Source organism: Sus scrofa, chromosome 9, assembly GCF_054392235.1.
Source record: "Sus scrofa isolate SSC_HxYL_T2T_F1_AM1 chromosome 9, Sscrofa_HxYL_maternal_Yorkshire_Landrace_v2.0, whole genome shotgun sequence".
Taxonomy (NCBI): domain Eukaryota; kingdom Metazoa; phylum Chordata; class Mammalia; order Artiodactyla; family Suidae; genus Sus; species Sus scrofa.
Window position 1 is genome coordinate 94,088,807 of NC_139391.1, and position 22,733 is coordinate 94,111,539.

The 22,733-nt window shown below is 38.7% G+C and overlaps 1 protein-coding gene and 2 long non-coding RNA genes across 8 annotated transcripts in view; 2 read left to right on the top strand and 1 right to left on the bottom strand.

Moving 5' to 3' along the window:
- ITGB8 (integrin subunit beta 8) overlaps window positions 1-22,733 on the top strand; it is a 105,292-nt gene that overhangs the window by 65,310 nt on the left and 17,249 nt on the right. For all 6 annotated transcript variants that reach the window (XR_014814209.1, XR_014814210.1, XR_014814211.1 and 3 more), the window contains 2 exon segments: window positions 15,640-15,735; window positions 19,286-19,375. Coding sequence is in view for 3 of the 6 variants with exons in the window: in XM_021101904.2 (XP_020957563.1) it covers window positions 15,640-15,735; window positions 19,286-19,375 (186 nt within the window). In the remaining 3 variants the exon portion in view is untranslated.
- Window positions 1-22,733, bottom strand: part of LOC146400034 (uncharacterized) — a 198,412-nt gene that overhangs the window by 10,463 nt on the left and 165,216 nt on the right. The gene's annotated exons all lie outside the window — the stretch shown is intronic.
- LOC146400035 (uncharacterized) lies at window positions 5,223-11,745 on the top strand. The gene is made up of 2 exons (XR_014816814.1): window positions 5,223-9,352; window positions 9,420-11,745. It is a non-coding gene; the product is annotated as an uncharacterized LOC146400035 (long non-coding RNA).

Genomic DNA, 22,733 nt, shown 5'->3' on the forward strand with positions numbered 1-22,733 from the left:
AACTAAAGATAATAAAAAGAAATGGAAAGACATCCCACACTCTTGGATGGGAAGAATTAATATTGTTAAAATGGCCATACTGCCCAAAGCAATCCATGGATTTAATGCAATCTCCATCAAAATGCCACAATATTTTTCACAAAACTAGAATAAATTATCCTAAAATTTATATGGAATAAAAAAGACCTCAAATTGCCAAAGCAATCTTGAGAAAAAAGAACAAAGCTAGAGGTGTATCATTCTTCCTGACTTCAGGCTATACTACAAAGCTACAGTAATAAAAAAAGTATGGCACAAAATACACATATATCAGTTGAACATAATAGAGAGCCCAGACATAAATGCATTTACATATGGTAAATTACTCTATGACAAAGGAGGCAAGAATACACAGTGGGGAAAAGACAGTCTCTTCAACAAGTGATGATGGGAAACCTGGCCAGCTACATGCAAAGGAATAAAATTAGAACATTTTATCACATATATACAAAAATAAACTCAAAATGGATTTAAAGACCTAAATGTAAGACCAAAAACCATAAAACAACTAGAAGAAAATGTAGGCAGTACAGTAACTGATAAAGATCTCAGCACTATTTTTTTGGTCTATCTCCTCAGGCAAGGGAAACAGAAGTAAAAAATAAACAAATGAGACCTAATCAAACTTAAAAACTTTTACACCACACAAGGAAAATGCAGCCTACTGAATGGGAGAAGATATTTGCAGATATTATATCCAATAAGGGGTTAATATAAAAAATATAAACTGCTAATACAACTCAATATCAAAAAACTAACACGCTAATTAAAAAATGGGCAGAAAATCTGAATAGCATTTTTTTAAAGAAGATACACAGGTGGCTAATAGGCATGTGAAAAGATGTTTAATATCACTAATCATTAGGAAAAATGCAAATCAAAACCACAATGAGATATCACCTCACACCTGTCAGAAAGGCTATCATTAAAAAGACTACAAATAACATGTCAGTTAGGAAGCAGAGAAAAGGGAACCATAGTGCACTGTTGGTGGGAATGTAAATTTCTACTATGGAAAAGAGTATGGAGGTTACTCAAAAAATTTAAAATAGAACTCACACATAATTCATCAGTTCCACGTGTGTGTGTGTATATATATGAAGAAAATGAAAACACTAATTCAAAAAGATCTATATACCCCAATGTTCTTAGCAGCACTAATCACAAGAGCAAAATATGGAAGCAAACTAAGCATCCATCAACAGGTGAATGGATACAGAAATCTGTGAAATTATAAATATATAATTATATACATTATTTATATAGGCATATATACATGCAGTGGAATATTACTCAGCCATAATAAAGAATGAAATTTTGCCATCTGCAATGACATGGATGGATACAGAGTGTATTATACTTACTAAAATGAATCAGAGAGAAAGATAAACACTGCACATTTTCACTTCTAAGTGGAATCTAAAAAAATATACTAAATGCATATAACAACATAGAAACAGACTCGGATATGGAGAACAAACTAGTAGTTGCTGATTGAGAGAGGGATGGTGGAGGGCAAGATAAGAGAGAGGGATTAAGAGCTACAAACTACTGGGTATAAAATAAATAAGATACAAGGATATAATGTACAGCACAGGGAATAAGGGAATATATACAGTATTTTATTTATTTACTTTTTTGCCTTTTCTGGGGCGGCTCCCGCAGCACATGGAGGTTACCAAGCTAGGGGTCGAATCAGAACTGTAGCTGCCTACCTACACCAGAGCCACAGCAACGCGGGATCTAAGCTGCGTCTGCAACCTACACCACAGCTCACGGCAATGGCGGATCCTTAACCCACTGAGCAAAGTTAGGAATCAAACCGACAACCTTATGGTTCCTAGTCGGATTCATTAACCACTGAGCCACGAGGGGAACTCCTCCAATATTTTATAATGTTATTAAAATATATATGTATTTTATATATACACACACATAACAACTTTTAAAAGTAACAAAATGCCTAATTTCAGTTTAGTGCTCTGTAATGTTTTATTTTTTTATTTTTTTATTTTTTATTTTTTATTTTTTTGTAATTTCCCACTGTACAGCAAGGGGATCAAGTTATCCTTACATGTATACATTACAATTACAGTTTTTTCCCGACCCTTTCTTCTGTTGCAACATGAGTATCTAGACAAAGTTCTCAATGCTACTCAGCAGGATCTCCTTGTAAATCTATTTTAAGTTGTGTCTGATAAGCCCAAGCTCCGGATCCCTCCCACTCCCTCCCCCTCCCATCAGGCAACCACAAGTCTCTTCTCCAAGTCCATGATTTTCTTTTCTGAGGAGATGTTCATTTGTGCTGGATATTAGATTCCAGTTATAAGTGATATCATATGGTATTTGTCTATCTTTCTGGCTCATTTCACTCAGGATGAGATTCTCTAGTTCCATCCATGTTGCTGCAAATGGCATGATGTCATTCTTTTTTTATGGCTGAGTAGTATTCCATTGTGTATATATACCACCTCTTCCGAATCCAATCATCTGCTGATGGACATTTGGGTTGTTTCCATGTCCTGGCTATTGTGAATAGTGCTGCAATGAACATGCGGGTGCATGTGTCTCTTTTCAGTAGAGTTTTGTCCGGATAGATGCCCAAGAGTGGGATTGCAGGGTCATATGGAAGTTCTATGTATAGATTTCTAAGGTATCTCCAAACTGTTCTCCATAGTGGCTGTACCAGTTTACATTCCCACCAACCGTGCAGGAGGGTTCCCTTTTCTCCACAGCCCCTCCAGCACTTGTTATTTGTGGATTTATTAATGATGGCCATTCTGACTGGTGTGAGGTGGTATCTCATGGTAGTTTTGATTTGCATTTCTCTTATAATCAGTGATGTTGAGCATTTTTTCATGTGTTGGCCATCTGTATATCTTCTTTGGAGAAATGTCTATTCAGGTCTTTTGCCCATTTTTCCATTGATTGATTGGTTTTTTTGCTGTTGCGTTGTATAAGTTGTTTATATATTCTAGAGATTAAGCCCTTGTCAGTTGCATCATTTGAAACTATTTTCTCCCATTCTGAAAGTTGTCTTTTTGTTTTCTTTTGGGTTTCCTTTGCTGGGCAAAAGCTTTTCAGTTTGATGAGGTCCCATGGGTTTATTTTTGCTCTAATTTCTATTACTTTGGGAGGCTGACCTGAGAAAATATTCATGATGTTGATGTCAGAGAGTGTTTTGCCTATATTTTCTTCTAGGAGTTTGATGGTGTCCTGTCGTATATTTAAGTCTTTCAGCCATTTTGAGTTTATTTTTGTGCATGGTGTGAGGGTGTGTTCTAGTTTCATGGCTTTGCATGCAGCTGTCCAGGTTTCCCAGCAATGCTTGCTGAATAGACTTTCTTTTTCCCATTTTATGTTCTTGCCTCCCTTGTCAAAGATTAGTTGACCATAGGTATCAGGGCTTATTTCCGGGTTCTCTATTCTATTCCATTGGTCTGTCTGTCTGTTTTGGTACCAGTACCACACTGTTTTGATGACTGTGGCTTTGTAGTATTTCTTGAAGTCTGGGAGAGTGAGGCCTCCTGCTTGGTTTTTGTTTCTCAGGATTGCTTTGGCGATTCTGGGTCTTTTGTGGTTCCATATAAATGTTTGGATTGTTTGTTCTAGTTCTGTGAACAATGTCATGGGTAATTTGATAGGGATTGCACTGAATCTGTAGATTGCTTTGGGTAGTATGGCCATTTTTACAATATTGATTTTCCCAATCCAGGAACATGGAATATCTTTCCATTTTTTTACATCTTCTTTGATTTCTTTGATGAAAGTTTTATAGTTCTCGGCATATAGGTCCTTTACCTCCTTGGTCAGGTGTATTCCGAGGTATTTGATTTTGTGAGGTGCAATTTTAAAAGGTATCGTATTTTTGTATTCCTTTTCTAATATTTCATTGCTGGTATACAGAAATGCAACTGACTTCTGAATGTTAATCTTATAGCCTGCTACTTTGCTGAATTTATTAATCAGTTTCAGGAGTTTTGGGGTTGAGTCCTTAGGGTTTTCTATGTATAGTATCACGTTGTCTGCGTACAGTGACAGTTTGATCTCTTCTCTTCCTATATGGATGCCTTTGATTTCTTTTGTTTGTCTAATTGCTGTGGCTAGGACTTCCAAAACTATGTTGAAGAGCAGTGGTGAGAGTGGGCATCCCTGTCTTGTTCCAGATTTGAGTGAGAAGGCTTTCAGTTTTTCCCCATTGAGTATTATATTTGCTGTGGGTTTGTCATAAATGGCTTTGATTGTATTCAGGAATGTTCCCTCTATACCCAGTTTGGCGAGGGTCTTGATCATGAATGGATGTTGGACTTTGTCAAATGCTTTTTCTGCGTCTATTGAGATGATCATATGATTTTTGACTTTTTTTGTTGTTGTTGTTAATGTGGTGTATGATGCTGATTGATTTGCGTATGTTGAACCATCCTTGTGAACCTGGGATGAACCCAACCTGGTCATGGTGTATAATTTTTTTGGTATGTTGTTGGATTCGGTTGACTAAGATTTTGTTGAGAATTTTTGCATCTATATTCATCAATGATATTGGGCAATAGTTTTTTTTTTTTTTTTGGTGGTATCTCTGTCTGGTTTTGGAATGAGGGTGATGGTGACATTCACATAGAATGTCTTTGGGAGTATTCCTTCTTCTTCAACCTTTTGAAAGAGTTTAAGGAGGATGGGCACCATTTCCTCTTTATACATTTGGTAGAATTCGCCTGTGAAGCCATCTAGTTCTGGACTTTTATTTGTAGGGAGTGATTTTATGACCTCTTCAATTTCATTTCTAGTGATCGGTGTGTTCATTTGGTCTGTTTCTACTTGATTCAGTTTTGGCAGGCTGTAAGATTATAGAAAATTGTCCATTTCTTCCAGATTTTCAAACTTGCTGCCGTATAGTTGTTCATAGTATTCTCTTATGGTTTTTTGTATTTCTGCTGTATCTGTTGTGATTTCTCCTTTTTCATTTATAATTTTGGTTATTTGGGTTCTTTCCCTCCTCTTTTTAGTGAGTCTGGCCAGGGGTTTGTCAATTTTGTTTACCTTTTCAAAGAACCAGCTCTTGGTTTTATTGATTTTCTCTATTGTTTTTTGAGTCTCTATTTTATTGATTTCTTCTTTGATCTTTATAATTTCCTTCCTTCTGCTGACTTTAGGACTTTTTTGTTCTTCTTTTTCTAATTCATTTAGGTGGAGGGTTAAGTTGTCAATTTGGGATCTTTCTTCTTTTTTGAGAAAGGCCTGTATTGCTGTAAATTTCCCTCTGAGCACTGCTTTCGCAGCATCCCATAGATTTTGAGAGGTTGTGCCTTCATTGTCATTTGTTTCAATGTAGTTTTTAATTTCCTTCTTGATTTCCTCATTGACCCATTGGTTTTTTAGTAGCATGTTGTTTAGTCTCCATGTAGTAGGTTTTTTCTCTTTCCTTTTCCCATGGTTGGTTTCTAATTTCATGGCATTGTGGTCAGAGAAGACACTTGAGATAATTTCTACGCTCCTAAATTTATTGAGATTCGCTTTGTGTCCCAATATGTGGTCGATTCTTGAGAATGTTCCATGAGCATTTGAGAAGAATGTGTATTCTGCTTTTTTTGGATGTAGTGTCCTGAAGATAGCAATTAAGTCTAACTTTTCTATTGTTTCCTTTAGGATCTCTGTTGCTTTATTGGTTTTCTGTCTAGAGGATCTGTCCATTGATGTGAGGGGGGTATTAAGGTCTCCTACTATGATTGTATTCTCATCAATATCTCCCTTTATGTCAGTTAATATTTGTTGTATGTATCTGGGTGCTCCTATGTTTGGGGCATATATGTTGACGATAGTAACATCCTCTCCTTGGATGGATCCCTTAATCATTAAATAGTGTCCTTCTTTGTCTTTCTTTATGTCTTTTGTTTTAAAGTCTATTTTGTCTGATATGAGCGTTGCGACTCCTGCTTTTCTGTCATGTCTATTGGCGTGAAATATTTTTCCCCACCCTTTCACTTTCAATCTATATGTATCTTTTGTCCTAAGGTGAGTTTCTTGTAGGCAGCATATTGAAGGTTTTTGCCTTTTTATCCACTCAGCCACTCTGTGTCTTTTGATTGGGGCATCCAGCCCATTGACATTTAAGGTGATAATTGATAGATGATTATTTATTGCCATTTGCACCTCGTGTTCCAGTTGATTCTATGGTTCTCCATTCTTCCTTTCTTTTTTTTTTTTTTTTTTTTTTGGTTGGCTGATCTCCTGTTGTTTTCTGCTTGAGTGTATTTTTTTTTTCATTTTTTGCAAATGCAATATTTGCTTTTGGCTTGTGGTTGCCCTGTTTTTTAAGTATGCTAACCCCTTCCCATAATTGTGTGTTTTAGCCTGATGGTCCTGTAAGTTCAAACACTTCATTGCTATATGAAAATTAAGAAGAGAAACATACAAACAAAGAAACAAAAAGGGTTATTTACTTCTTAACATCCCTTGCCCACATTTTATGGTTTTGATGACTCTTTTTTCTTTTTAATTTTATTTTGTTTGAAGCATGTTCATGATTAAATCTGTATGCTGGCTTATTTGAGTGACTGCTCTCTGACTGCGGTTTCCTCAGTCCTAGTTCTTCCTCTTCTTCTTTTTTTTTTTTTTTCTTTTCTTTTTTCTTCCCTTTCCTTCCTTTCTTTTGGTTTAGAGATGCCCTTGCAATATTTCCTTTAACCTGGGTTTTGTGTTGCTGTATTCTTTAAGTTTTTGTTTGTTGGGAAAAATTTTTATTTCCCCTTCTATTTTAAATGATATTCTTGCTGGATAGAGTATTCTAGGTTGCATATTTTTTCCTTTGAGCACTTTAAATATCTCTTGCCATTCCCTCCTGGCCTGTAGTGTTTCTGTAGAGAAATCAGCTGATATTCTTATGGGGGTTCCCTTGTAGGTAACATTCTGTTTTTCTCTTGCTGCCTTTAGGATCCTCTCTTTATCACTAACTTTTAACATTTTTATTATGATGTGTCTTGGTGTGGGTCTATTTGGGTTCAGTTTGTTTGGGGCCCTCTGTGCTTCTTGTATCTTCAATCCAGTATCCTTTAGATTTGGGAAGTTTCCAGCGATAATTTCTTCAAATATATTTTCCATCCCCTTATTTTTTCTACTCCTTCTGGAATTCCTATTATGTGTAGATTGGCCCGCTTTATATTATCCCATAGGTCTCTTATATTGCTTTCCAGTTTTTTGATTCGGTTTTCTGTCTGTTGACCGGATTGAGTGATTTCCATTATTCTATCTTCCATATCACTGATTCGTTCTTCTGCATTATTCATTCTGGTTTTTACTGCCCCTAGTTCAGTTTGCATCTCTGCAAATGAATGTTCTAGTTTTTCTTGGCTTCTCCTTATATTTTCTAGTTCCTTTCTGAGGGTATCTGCATTACTGTTCATATCTTCTCTTAATTCCTTCAGTATTTTCACTATTTCTCTTTTGAACTCCAGGTCTGTCTGACTGCAGAGATCTGTTTCATTGTTGACTGTTTTAGGTGAGTTCTCCTGTTGGTTTGACTGGGGGTGGTTTCTCAGCTTCTTCATCTTGCTTGTTGTTTTCTTTTTCCTGAGGGAGTTGTACTCTCCGTGACCGGGCAGTGTTTGCCTTGTCACTGCCGTGGAATATTTCCTGAGGGCTGGCGTTGTTGGTCAATCTTTTTTGAGGCAGTGTGGCTTTTCTGGAGTGTTGATGGGGCTAACAGTGTTTCCTTGAAGCAAAGGAGGGCTTCCTGAGGGCAGACAGGACTGGGAGGTCCACACCATGATGGTAGCAGATTTCACTTGGTCATGTAGAGCTTGCTCTGGTGTTTTTAGGTTGTGGGGTTCTTGCAGGGGGTTGGTGGTGTTGGGCAGCTGTTCCTCAGGAGTGCAGCACCCCCTGGGGGCTGGAGCAACTATCTGGGTCACTGAGAACCTAAGAGGCTCTTCCCTAAGGCAGCCCAACTCAGAAGGATGGCCTGAGAATGTAGGCGGATCTTTTCACAGTCTAGCCAAGCTTCTTGCAGCTTTTCTGGGCTGCAGGGGCTCTTCCAGGGGGCTGGTGGTGCTGAGCAGCTATTCCACAGGAGTGGGGCACCCCCTGGGGGCTTGGGCGGGTGGCAGGGCCACTGGAAACCCAAGAGGCTCCTCCCCAGGGCAGCCCGACTCAGAAAGACCATCTGAGATCTTTTCCCGACTCGGCCAGGCTTGTTGCAGCTTTTCTGGGCTGCAGGGGGTCCTGCCTGGAGCTGGCAGTCCTATGCAGCTGATCCACTAGGGCACCCCCTAGGGGCTTGGGTGGGTAGCAGGGCCGTTGGAAACCCAAGAGGCTCCTCCCTGGGGCATCCTCACTCAGAAAAACTGTCTGAGATCTTTTCCCGACTCGGCCAGGCTTGTTGCAGCTTTTCTGGACTGTAGGGGGTCCTGCCTGGAGCTGGCAGTCGTATGCAGCTGATCCTCTAGAGCTTGGCACCCCCTGGGGGCTTGTGCGGGTAGCAGGGCCGTTGGAAACCCAAGAGGCTCCTCCCCGGGGCAGCCTGACTCAGAAAAACCGTCTGAGATCTTTTCCCGACTCGGCCAGGCTTGTTACAGCTTTTCTGGGCTGTAGGGGGTCCTGCCTGGAGCTGGCAGTCGTATGCAGCTGATCCTCTAGAGCTTGGCACCCCCTGGGGGCTTGTGTGGGTAGCAGGGCCGCTGGAAATCCAAGAGGCTCCTCCCCGGGGCAGCCCAACTCAGAAAAACCGTCCGAGAATTAGGCAGATCTATTCACGGCCTGGCTAGGCTTGTTCTAGCTTTTCTGGCCTGCAGGCCTTTTCTCGGGGGCTGGTGGTGTTTGGTGCTACTCTGTGGAAGTGTAGCCCCACCAAAGGGCAAGCAGGCCTGTGCAGGGACAGCCCCTGCGGTGGTAGGCTTCAGGCAATTGTTGAGGCCAGCCCACCTGGATGGCAGGCAGTCCCAGGTTCGGGAGAGCATAGGGGGTGGCGGGGGTGGGGGGAGGGGATGCACTGGGAAGCACAGCTTTCTGCTAGCTAGCGGGCCTGTAAGCTTGCTGTGGCGTGGGGGGTATTCTATGGGGACCCACTCCTTCTTCTCTCCCCTCCCCAGCACGGGCGCAGACCAGGCTCTTCTCCCAGGTTCCCTCTGATGCAGCTTTCCACTTCCCCGCCCCTAGAGTATTGCTCACTTCCTCTGCGATGGTTTTGTTTTCTAGTCTCCCAGGCAGTCTCTGCCCCGTCAAATGGTTTTGAGACCTCCCAAGCAGTTTCTGCTCCGCCCCGCCCCCCCAGCCCGGGGACTAACCTCTGGAGCTGAGGTCTCGGTGCCCAGCCCCCACCCAGGCGTCCCCGTCCCTTTCCCGGGGACTAACCTTCGGAGCCGAAGTCTCGGTGCCCAGCCCCCACCCAGGCGTCTAAATTTTTGGTGACTGTGCCCGTAGTTCAGATGGTCCGTTCGGTTCTTGATCGGCTTTTCCGTACTCCAACTTACTGCTACACTCTTCTCTGCACCTGGAGATTGCTCCAGTTTGTTTGATCTTTTCCCCGTGTAGGTGACTTTCCATGGTGCGGGAACCCTTTCTCCTCCACAGTTCCCTTTCGGGAGCGCCCGTCCAGCTCGGATTCACCTTCTCTCACTCTCCTCTTTTCTCCCGTTCTGCCCAGTAATGTCACGAACTTCTTGCTGTTATTAGAGTTTAGGTTCCTCTGCCAGCGATTGGTTGCTGTTCTGTGCGAGTCATTTATTCTGTAGATGTGCTTTTTTTGTTGTGTTTGTGGGAGAGGGCGAGCGTGTCCCCCTACTCCTCCGCCATCTTGTCCTCTCTCTGTAATCTGTTTTAAATTGTAAATTCCATGAGAACCAAAATGATTTCAATAATAACTTCAGAACAGACCTAATCTGAATGTTCCTCATGCTTGCAAAAAATATGGCCAGGAAATTATTTCTGCAAACAATATTTAGTTTATTTTTTTCTTTAAAATTGAAAGCAAAAGTTGCAAACAGAATCAGCTGGGCCAGGCTCAGGGCAGCCTCACACTGCTTTTATAATGCTCTTGTAAGTGAGAAAAAATAATGTTTTTCCAAAGTGACACAATGAAAAAAAAATTGATAAAAATACTTATGAAATAGAATGTTCCAATTAAATTACATATTTTTTAAATCATATTTAAGCAGAAAATTTTTTATTACCATGCTCATTGAGAAGCTTACAAAAATTATTAGTCCAAGCCCTCCTTCAGTAACGAGGATATTAAGAATGCAGTTGATATCACGTTTGGCAGAAGCCACAGATTTAAACACTTCAGGAGCCAGGTGGGAAAGGTAAATAAATGAGGCAAGTCAAACAAAGCATATTCAAGAGCTGAACATCTAGCCTTTGTAATGGACTCAAAATGTCTTTTTATTAAGCAATATTTTATTGAAAGCTGTATTTTATTAAGCAGCCCTGTGGGGTTTGTCCCTTTGCATTTAGATAGCACCACTCAACATTCCAGCAAAGTGTAGATGTTGCCATTTCCTCCATTTTATAATTGAGAAAATGGGAGCACTAAAAGGATCAAGAACTTGTCTGTGGTCACAAGACAAGCAGTGTGACATCAGGACATGAGCCCTTAATTACTATTAATCTGAGCTTAATGGTAAGTGAAAGCCTATACAAACATTAACTCATTAATCTGAGAGGTTGATACTAGTATTTATACCCATTTTACACATATAGAAACTGGATCACAAACAGGTGAAGACAGATGTCCAGTGTTACATAACGAGTAATTATAGTGCCAAGAGCTGAAGCCTCAGGTGGTATGTTTTCAGAGCCCCTACTCTTGGTGTAGTTCTCAACTAGAGCTATTTTGCTCCCCAGAGGACATTCCAATGTCCAGAGACATTTTGGTTGTTACAGCTGGGGAGGAGGGAGATACCAGCATCTAATAGGTAGCAGCCAGGGATGTCTAAAGTATCTTACAATGCAGGACAGCCCCACTTCCACAACAAAGAAACCTGGCCCCAAATGTCAGTAGTGCCACTGATGAGAAACCTGGGTCTATGTGATTATTACTATGCAGCCATGTAGATAAAAAATAAGCTACTGCAATAGATGGGGACTGACAATACATAATTTATAATCTTCATCTCTAAATAAACCTGTGCTATCAGATTGTTTTCATGCTGTCTGTTCTCTAAAAAGTGAACTATAAAAAGCAGTCCAAATAATTAGTACTTTATTTAACCAAGACATTGGATTTTTTTCATATCTTATTATGATATTCAATATTACAAATTCTATAAGAATTTTTATTATGAATCTCACTTTTACAGACTATTAAACACTTATTTTTGTCACTACATATGCACATTATTAAAACTCATAAATCTTCACAGTTATCTCTTTAACCAAAACTGTTTCCATTGAATCTTTCTTACCTCCTTTTCCCTTCTGACCTTTATAAAGTATTTCCCACAAAGCACAGTGAAGGTGTTGGTGAAGAAGAAAAATGTGAAAGGTACCCTTTTGCCCTTAATTACTTAGCAGCTGCCTTGGCACATTGCTTTCCCATCTCCCTTTTACCCCTGAAATGCTTGTTATCTCTATTAATTATTTTCAGAGATTAGAGAAACAATAAGTGATGGGTTAGACAGAGAGGGAGTTAGAGCTAAGGAACAGTGAGTGACGTCAACACAAGACAGCTGGCTGAGAGAGTGTTCCTGCTAGTGAATACGAGACCTAGAAATAAAATCTACTAAGATTCTATATGCTCTGTGGGAGAAAAGGGAAGGGGTTTCAACAATGGTCATTAATCCACAACTCTCGTCTTATTTAAACAGCTGTTAAACGTGTAATTTTAACAAATCTTCAAGTTACTTGGGTTGTTTTATTTTGTTTTGTGTGTCTTTTTTTTTAGGGCTCCACCTGTGGTATATGGAGGTTCCGGGGCCAGGGGTTGAATGGGAGCTACAGCTGCCAGCCTACACCATAGCCACAGCAAGGCGGGATCTGAGCCACATCCACAACCTACACCACAGCTCATAGCAACGCTGGATCCTTAACCCACTAAGCAAGGCCAGGGATTGAACCTGTGTCCTCATGGATACTAGTCAGATTTGTTTCTGTTGAGCCAAGACAGGAACTCCCCTCAAGATACTTGGAATTTTCTTTTAAAACATTTCTTTCTAGGGTTAAAAAAAACAATGTGTTCTTTTAAGCTTAGAGATCCAAATGACCTTCTTAATGATCTTCTGAGCACACTAGAACTTTCAAGATTTCAATTCTGCATACTTTTGGTCAATGTGACTTCCTATTTTTAAAAAGGAGAAAGAGACTGAGAAGACTCCAAAACCTGCTTACATTTTGATCTGTTCTTTAAATATTGATTTTATGTGACTTCAATATAAACTGGTTAAAAACATGGATTAAAATTTCCTTAAAAGGAGTTCCTGTCATGGCACAGTGGAAATGAATCTGATTAGCATCCATGAGGACATGGGTTCAATCCCTGGCCTTGCTCAGTGGGTTAGGTATTTGGAGTTGCCGTGAGCTATGGTGTAGGTCGCAGACACGGCTCGGATCTGGTGTTGCTGTGGCTCTGGCATAGGCCAGCAGCAAGAGCTCCAATTAGACCCCTAGCCTGGGAACCTCCATATGCCATGGTGTGGCCCTAAAAAGACAAAAAAAAAAAAAAAAAAAAAATCCCTAAGAGGAGTTCCCGTCGTGGCTCAGCAGTTAACAAAACTGCCTAGCATCCAGGAGGATGCAGGTTCGATCCCTGGCCTTGCTCAGTGGGTTAAGGATTCGGCTTGGATCCCACGTTGCTGACTATGGCATAGGCCGGCAGCTATAGCTCCAATTGGACCCCTAGCCTGGGAACCTCCGTATGCCACAGGTGTGGCCCTAAAAAGACAAAAAAATTTCCTTAAAATATGAATGGTTTTAAAAGAAAGGGAATGCTTGGCAAAGTGTGATTTTTTTAAAATTGAAGGAAAAATATTTGAAAAGTAGTTGTAGTTGTTGCCATTTAAAGAAAATTCCCAATACAGCTAGATTTACCTTCCCTCACTTGTTCTCTTTCATTTACTAACATTATGCAAACCATTGTAAGTCTATGTTAAGAGCATATATATTATTAGGAATAAGGAATAAAAATTTATCTGGTGAAACTTATATACTGGGGATTGTTTTTCTATTAATTATATTCTTAACAGTACTGTGCAGAATCTTTCTTATGCAAATCTTGTGATAACACTTTTTAAATCTTTTCATAAATTTTTGTCATATCACATTTAAATGTAGTTCATGAAAATTTGATTTGTTTCTTACCAAAGCAATGACAGATTACATAGAAATAAATGGATATTTGTTATGTTCGTTTGTTACCTTACTCCATTTGGGCACCTATATACCAAAACACCATACACTGAGTGGCTTATAAACAAGAGATATTTATTCCTCAAAGGTTTTGAGGTTGGGAAGTCCAAGATCAAGGCATTGGCAGATTCAGGGTGTGGTGAGAGCCTACTTTTCAATTCATAAACAACAGCTTCTATTTTATAACCTCATGAGGCAGAAGGCACAAGGGGACTTTCTCCACTGGCTCTCTTTTATAAGGGCACTAATCTCATTCCTGGGAGCTCTACCTTCATGACCTAATCATCTCCCAAAAGCCAACCTTTTTTTTTTAGTAAATTTTATTGGAGTATAGGTGACTTACAATGTCATGTTAGTTTCAGGTGTACAACAAAGTGAATCAGCCATACATAAACATACAGATCCATTCTTTTTCAGATTCTTTCCCCATATAGGCCATCACAGAGTACTGAAAAGATTTCTCCAAGCTATATAGTAGGTCCTTGTTACCCGTTTTTTTATATATTAGTCAAAGGCTCACCTCTTAATACCATCACCTTGTGGCTGGGATTTCAGTATATCAATTTGGGACACAGATATTCAATTCACAGCAGTTACTCATGATAGTGATGGTAGTTTTAAGCCACCAAGTTATATCATATCTTATTAAACATATATATGTTTAATATGTGAATCACATAATTTAGGCTACAGGCGAAACTAGTGAAATTAGCTCTTTCATTAAGTTTACACAGTTGCCTAAATACAGAAATTTTAACCAAGATGGTTTAAGTAAAATATTCCCTTAAAAAAGCACAATTAGAATTGGAGGGTGAAAGAGGGAGTAAAACCTACAGAGTAATATGAACTTGAATCAGATTAGGCTCAGTCACATGATCTTAGCTTATGCAACTAAGCACCAACAACAGGTGGGAATGGCTGCAGGTGAAGTTTGACATTGTTACAAAGTTGTTATTTGCAGTTGCTTTAATATCTAGGAAAGCATTTGTAGAAAGAAAAAATATCAAGTACTATGTCTAGATACATAACTTTATATAGCAATTTCCATAGTAGTCAGATTTCTCATTTATTTTTATTCCCCTTCTCCTACTCATCCCTAACTTTCTGACAACCACAAAGAATGTCACAGATCTACATAAGTTTTATTTATCATTGTAAGACAGATTTGTAATATAAATGTGTGTGTGTGTATATGTGTGTGTGTGTGTGTGTGTGTGTGTGTGTGTGTGTGTATGTATGAATGACAAAAAGGTTAAGTGGAAAGATCTGAGCCTACACCTCATATAAGCTGTTAGAAATAAAAATTATAATAAGTGATATTAGTTTTAAGTATATGCAAGAAACTATTCTAATTAAGTCACATACTATTTTTATCTTTTTAATCTTGCCAGCAACATGGAAAGCAGATACCATTCAGATATTACAAAGGATATACCTGAGATACAATTTTTATCATAAACTGACAACTTGGGACTTGAATGCAGGGTTTTCTGCCTTTAAACAGAGTTTGTGCTATATCATGTACTATTCCAAATATACACATATATATATATAAATATGTGTATATATTACATACATGTATATGTGTGTAAATATATATGTGAAATTCATATATTTGCATTTCAATGCTTGCTACCGAATTTCTTCTCAGAATGTTATCGTCACTAATATGTCCGTTTCTGAACATTAAATAATCTTTCAAATATATCATTTAGGAGTTCCCGTCGTGGCGCAGTGGTTAACGAATCCGACTGGGAACCATGAGGTTGCGGGTTCGGTCCCTGGCCTTGCTCAGTGGGTTAAAGGATCCGGCGTTGCCGTGAGCTGTGGTGTAGGTTGCAGATGCAGCTGGGATCCCGCGTTGCTGTGGCTCTGGTGTAGGCCAGTGGCTACAGCTCCGATTGGACCCCTTCCATATGCCGCGAGAGCGGCCCAAAGAAATAGCAAAAAGACAAATATATATATATATATATATATGATTTAGAGTCCAGTGTTAACCTAAAGAGCTGCTGAACATTCTCTGAATTCAGCCCTCTTCAACTTTCTGAGTTTCTGAGGTTTTTATGATGCTTTTGCCTTTAAAATATCCGTAATATGTTGATGTTGATCTTATTTTTTAAAAGAATTTAAATGCCTCTAGTAAAAACATAATCCTTCCCAATACATTTTTTATGTTAATCATACAGTTTTCCTCATGTGGATGTTTAGTTGTGTGTGGGATTGAGCTACTAAATTTCACTCCCTTCTTTATTTCACTTTCTGTTACAGGAACATCCCTCCCTAGGCCAACTTTCAGAAAAATTAATAGACAACAACATTAATGTCATCTTTGCTGTTCAAGGAAAACAGTTTCATTGGTATAAGGTATGTTAATTCCCAACGCATAAAAATAAAAATGGCAGTTAAAACTAGAATACATCTTAGAACCCAAGGAAAGGATTCTGGAGTTACTATACTCTGTACAATCTAAACTTAATACTGTATTAACTAATGCAAACTACAAAGTGTCTTAAATTGGCATTTAAGTCTAAATAAGAATAAATTCTATCTATGTTTATAACACTAGATCCAAGTGTGGGCCTTGATACTTGGTGTTTTACTGACTGTGACAATAATAGAGGACATTTTTATCAGGTGGAAAAGTAGTCCATGCTCCAGCTATCTGTACATGTCTGCTTATTCCAGTCAATGGGCATATCTTTATAATAGATTAGGTTGGGGACTATCAGCCTATTTTTCAATAGCATCATCGTTCATAGATTCGGTCTAGGTCATCTAATAAAAGAATGAGAGGAGCCATGGAAGGGGTCAATGCAGTCAAAGCATGCCTACCTATCTACATAAGAGTAATCTTGCTTTTATCCAGAATCTTTTGGACCAGGTGAGTCCTACAAGCAGAATACAAATTTGGCACCTATGTAACTCTGGTGTTACCCCATATTTCCCCTCTCATCCCTAATAAAGAGCTTCTGTGACCCTGCTGTAGTTTTTTTTCACAGTCTTTCATGTTCTTCCTTCCAGGAAACTCTCTTCTCTTTATTTCCACAATACTGTGAAACCATAATTTTCATTGCACATGTCTGTTCACTGGGCCTACTTTATCTCCTTTATTGTCTTTGCTTTTTCCTTTTATACCCAATGTCCTTTACTTATTTTCTAATACTTTGGAGAAACTACATTTTTTTTGGCTTCAACAAATATTTCAACTCATTTGCACATGCCACAAACCTGGTGTTCCCTCCACCAATTTCTCTAATACCCGGCTACCACATTCATCATCTGAAAGAGCTTCTTTAATTATACCATTTCTCCCTTTAGAAATATACAGTTAAAATTTAATTCCATTTTCCCAAATTTTTATACCATGGAATGCCCTTTTAAGGTAACAAATGTTAATATCCTTACAAGTAGAACTCCAACACAAATTAAATGCCCAGATCACTTTATAAACAAAGGTAACAGCTTCCACTTAAGAGTACAAACTATAGTCAGGCTCAGAATTTATTGACATTAACTCATTTAATACTCTTTACTCATAACAGTAAGGCAATATTACTAATATGCCCATTTTAAAGATGAAGGAAATGCTTTTGGAGAGGTTATATGCTTGCCCAAACTTTCCTAACAAACTAAATCCTGTGTTCTTAACCTTTAAGCTTAAATTTCAAATTGATTTCAAATTATTGTGTAGCTTTTTATTGCTTTTGCTTCCTTTTACTCTGCTGTTCATTATTTCTTGATGGTAATACTAACTTTAGCAATTTCTCTCTCCTCCTTTAAGAAAATTCCCACTGACTGATAAATCATAAAAATCAGGCTTATTATTAATTGAATTGTGTGCAAAGTAAGAATCAACAGGCTCTAAACACCTAACAAGCTCTGCTAAGAGTCTGTCCTTGCAGTCACCTACTTTGGCTGCCCAGAGACGTTTTTTATCACTCACCTTTGTCTGGCTTGTAAGAGCCTCCTAATCCATCCCCTAAATCCATACTTCATCTGGCTACAGGGTGAGCTATTTAAATCACAAGTGTGACCACAGTACTCCCTAGAGTAAAATGTTCCAGTGTTTCCTTCTGATTTAGAGGATCAAGACTTTAACATAGCATATGAGGCCAGCTGGTCCCTGCTTGCCTCTTTGGCCTCATCCCCCCTACTACTGTCTGCCTTAAACTTGTCCCTTTAGTCATGCTTCTAAGCCCCTGTGTACACATACTCACCAGCCTCTTTCTTTTCTTAGTGCCTTTAATCTCGCTATATACATCCCACGCCTGAAAGCCCTTATTCCTCATTTACTTCACTAACTCTTACTCATCCTTAAAGAAACAGCTCATGAATCACCTCCTCTAGGAAACAGTCCATGACAATTATCCCCAGCCCTCAAAGGCTTGCTCAGTACCCCTCTCAATAGAATCTGTGCATATGTCTATTGCTTCATGTGTACGTCATTTTTTTGAAACTGTCATTTATACTCCTGTGAGATCCTTAAGGATGGACACTATGTAGCCTAGCAATTTAGCATCTCCAAAGTGGTATATCATAGGTACTTATTAAAGGTTATATAAATGGATTTTTAAAATCTTTGAGTGATATGATTTCCATGTTTCCTGAGATACCATATGGTTAGTATCTAAACAGTGGCTAGCAGGAGTTGCCATATCTGGCGTTGTAGTGAGCTGTGGTGTAGGCAGCAGACATAGCTCGGATCTTGTGTTGCTGTGGCTGTGGTGTAGGCCAGCAGCTATAGCTACAATTCAACCCCTAGCTTGGGGACTTCCAAAACAATAAAATAAGAAAAGAAAAAGTGGCTGGCATATAGCAGGAACTTGATACTTGTGAATGGTAAAATGAATGTATAAATGCATTTCATGACTTTTCACAATCCATTTCCATATAAATATGCACCATTCACTCTGGTCAGATCTGTTTCTTCTTTGTTCCTACTTCATCTAAAACTTAGGTAAATTAAGTCTTTGCTAATTCTCATTTTCTCACTAGGAATACCTTGAGTCTAGACCATAGTTATTATGTACCATCCATCAGGAATAACCCACTCCATGAAGCTTCCACTTGTGACTATTGTTTTTTTTTCTCCTGTCTGGGCAACTATGTCCTAAAGGCTATTCTATGGAAAAGTAGTTCTGCAAAATATTTATATATGTTAAGTGAGAAAAGAATTTTATAATTAGGTAAATGTTAGGAAATGCATTTAACAATGCTGTTAGTTCTGAATTGCAGGTGTGTGCACTTTGAATCTCTATGTTGGAGAAACAATATGCAGAACTTATCAAACTTTTTTGCCCTCAAAACCCTTTCTATTTTAAAATTTCATAGTGGAGTTCCCACTGTGGCTCAGTGGTAATGAATCCGACCAGGATCCATGAGGACGTGGTTCCTATCCCTGTCTTTGCTCAGTGTGTTAAGGATCTGACTGCTAGACCAGTATTGTGTAGGTCGCAGACTCAGCTCGGATCCTGCACTGCTGTTGCTTTGGCTGTGGTGTAGGCTGGCAGCTACAGCTCCAATGCGATCCCTGGACTGAGAACTTCTATATGCCACAGGTGCAGCCCTAAAAACAAAACAAAACAAACAAAACCCAAAAAACTCCTGGGACCATGTTCAATGGAGCTAGTTTGGGAAATGCTGGTCCATACTTTGATTGAGTCTTTAGGTCAGTGTATAATTTGTGCACACACATACACTCATGTATATACAAACACACTACCATTTCAGGTCTATATGTTTTGGCTGTTCTTCTTAGTTACTTATATTTTCTTCTGTCTTATATTTTTTGATTCATATAATGACCCACCTTCTATTAATATTTTTTAATTTTTTTAATTTAATTTTTAAAATAACTGCTCATTGCTAAATGTGTAATATTGTCATTAAGTGAATGTTACTGGTATGTTTCTAGGATCTTCTACCCCTCCTGCCTGGCACCATTGCTGGTGAAATAGAATCAAAGGCTGCAAACCTCAATAATTTGGTAGTAGAAGCCTATCAGGTATGTATATATTGTACATATTTTTTTCAAATAATCTTTTTATCCCCAATTTCTATGACAACATACAAACTAATGGTCTATCATTTTGAGAGGAGTGGTGAAAATAACATTATATAGGAATTAGGAACCTGTAGTTAGCCATGGTTCTACTACTAACTAGTTATGGAAGCTTAGGAAAGTCATTCAGCTTTCTGTGCTTCACTTTGTCTCACTGACATAATTTACTAAACTTGGGTTGAGATGGAGGCTGTCTAAATTGCCTTCTTAGTCTAATGTTTAGTGAGTCACCAAATCACATCTATAGAATATACTTTATTACCAAGAAATTTCACAATTTCTAGTGCTGTAATGATGGAATAAATCCACAGTTGTTAAACAGTAACTTGCCAGGGAAAATGAACTATCTGGGATATAGAGATTATTGACAGAACTTTTTTGGGTCACCTAGATAAATCACATGGTTGTTTAATCATTTATTTTGGCAGTTTTATCAAACTATTTTGATTTAAAGAATCCCTTTAAGAGATACACTATTTTACTGAAATGACGGTTGTATGCTGTGCCCAGTTTGTGAAAAATGGGTGCCAAATGCAAAGATTTAAAGAACTTCACACAACACTACAAAGTTACAGTAATCAAGACAGTGTGGTACTGATACTAAAACAGACACACAGATTTAATAGGACGGAAAAGAGAACCCAGAAATAAACCCAGGCACTTATGGGTCAATTAATCTTTGACAAATAAGGCAAGAATATAAAATAGGAAAAAGACAGTGTCTTCAGCAAGTGGTGCTGGGAAAAAATGGACAGCTGCATTTAAATCAAGGAGACTAGAACATACCCTCACACCATGCACATAAATGAAGTCAAAATGGCTTAAGGACTTAAATATAAGACAAGACACCACAAAACTCCTAGAACAGAACAGAGGTGAAACACTCTTTGACATCAACCATACAGATATTTTCTTAGGTTAGTCTCCCAAGGCAATAGAAATAAAAACAAAAACAAACCAATGAGACCTAATCAATCAAACAACTTGCAAGTGTTTTGTTTGTTTGTTTTGCTTTGCTTTTTAGGTCTGCACCTACAGCATATGGAAGTCCCCAGGCTAGGGGTGAATTGGAGCTGCAGCTGCCAGCCCAAGTCACAGCCACAGCGACACTGAGCCAAGTCTGTGGCCTACAGTAGAGTTCACAGCAATGCTGGATTCTTAACCTACTGAGCTAGGCCAAGGATCAAACCCCTCATGGATACTAGTTGGGTTCGTCACCCCTGAGCCATGACCAGAATGTCCAAAGTTACAAGCTTTGTACAGTAAAGGAAACCATTAAAAAAATCCAAAAATACAACCTACAGAATGGGAGAAAATAGTTGAAAAAGATGCAACTGAAAAGGGCTTAATCTCCAAAATATATAAACAACTCATACAACTCAACAGCAAAAAAAAAAAAAAAAACCCAATTTAAAAATGGGCAGAAGACCTAAATTGACATTTCTCCAAAAAAGACATACAAATAGCCAACAGGCACATGAAAAAATGCTCAACATCACTAATTATTAGAGAAATGCAAATCAAAACTACAATGAGGTACTACCTCACACCGGTCAGAATGACTATTATTAATAAGTCTACAAATAACAAATGCTAGAGAGAGTGTGGAGAAAAGGGAACCCTACTGCACTGTTGGTTGGAATGTAAATTGGTACAATCACTGTGGAAAACAGTATGGAGGTGGCTCAGAAAACTAAATATAGCACTACCATATGATCCAGCAATCCTACTCCTGGGCATATATCCAGACAAAACTTTCACTCAAAAAGATACATGTGCCCCTATAATCATTGCAACACTATTCACAATAGACAAGACATGGAAACAACCTAAATGCGCATTGACAGATGAATGGATTAAGATGTGGTACACACACACAATGGAATACTAGTCAGACATACAAAACAAAATAGGTGTTCCCGTCATGGCTCAGTGGAAATGAATCTGACTAGCATTTATGAGGATGCAGGTTTAATCCCTGGCCTTGCTCAATGGGTTAAGGATTTGGTGTTGGCATGAGCTGTGATGTAGGTCACAGATGTGGCTCAGATCCCATGTTGCTGTGGCTGTGGTGTAGGCCAGTGGCTACTCGACCCCTAGCCTGGGAACCTACATTAGTTGTGGGTGTGTCCCTAAAACGACAAAATAATAATAATAATAATAATAATAATAATAATAATAATGCCATGTGCGGCAACATGGATGCAACTAGACATTCTCATACTTCTCATACTAAGTGAAGTAAGTCAGAAAGAGAAAGACAAATACCATATGATATAACTTACATGTGGAGTCTAAAATATGGCACAAATAAACCTATCTACTGAACAGAAACAAACTCATGGACAGAGAGAACAGACTTGTGGTTGCCAAGGGGGAGGGGTAAGGGGAGGAGTAAGGGGAGGGGGAGGGAGTGGGATGGACAGGGAGTTGGTGGTTGGTAGATGTGAATTTACATATAGAATGGATAGGCAACGGGGTCCTCCTGTATAGCACGGGGAACTATATCCAATCACTTGTGATGGAACATGACGTAAGATAATACGAGAAAAAGAATGTGAATGTACATTTATAACTGGGTCACTTTGCTGTATAGCAGAAACTGACAGAACACTGTAAATCAAGTATAATAAAAAATTTTTTTAAAGATTTAAAGAAACATCTACTCTCTCAACCTAGGTCATTCCTGGATAGGATAATCTCTGCTAAAATACTGTAATAATAGTAACTGTTACTTAATACCACTAAGAATTAGTTACTTTCCATACATGACCTCATTAAATTTGCAAAACCAACCTATAAGGTAAGTATTAGTACTCCCATTGTGAATTTGTAGAACTTCAAAGAAGCTAAGCAAATCTACCAAAGGTCAAACAGCTAACAAGCAGAAGAAGCAGAACCAGAACCTGGGTCTCCCTTAACTCTAGAGTGTATGTGCTTCCTCCTGTGTGATAATACTTGTTTTTTTTCTTTACATAGTGTCCAAAGATATTGTTTATTCTACCTTTACTTTATGTGCCATTGATAAACCCTCACTTCCCCAAATCCTCTTATTCTCTTCTTGACACAGTAGAGTTAAAAGTGTCCAACATTGCGAGAAACCTCAGGCTTCTATTCTCATTTTCTCCATGGAACATGTCTTTAACTCAGGTACAAAAGAGAAAGGCAGACACAGGTTAGAAAACAAAAGAATTGCTTAAACTTTTTTCTTAAAAATAAATCTTGCGAGATTTTTTATTTATTTTTTTGGCCAAGCAATTGTTCTGTGTCTGAAGACTATGTTGGAAAAAATAAAGAAAAC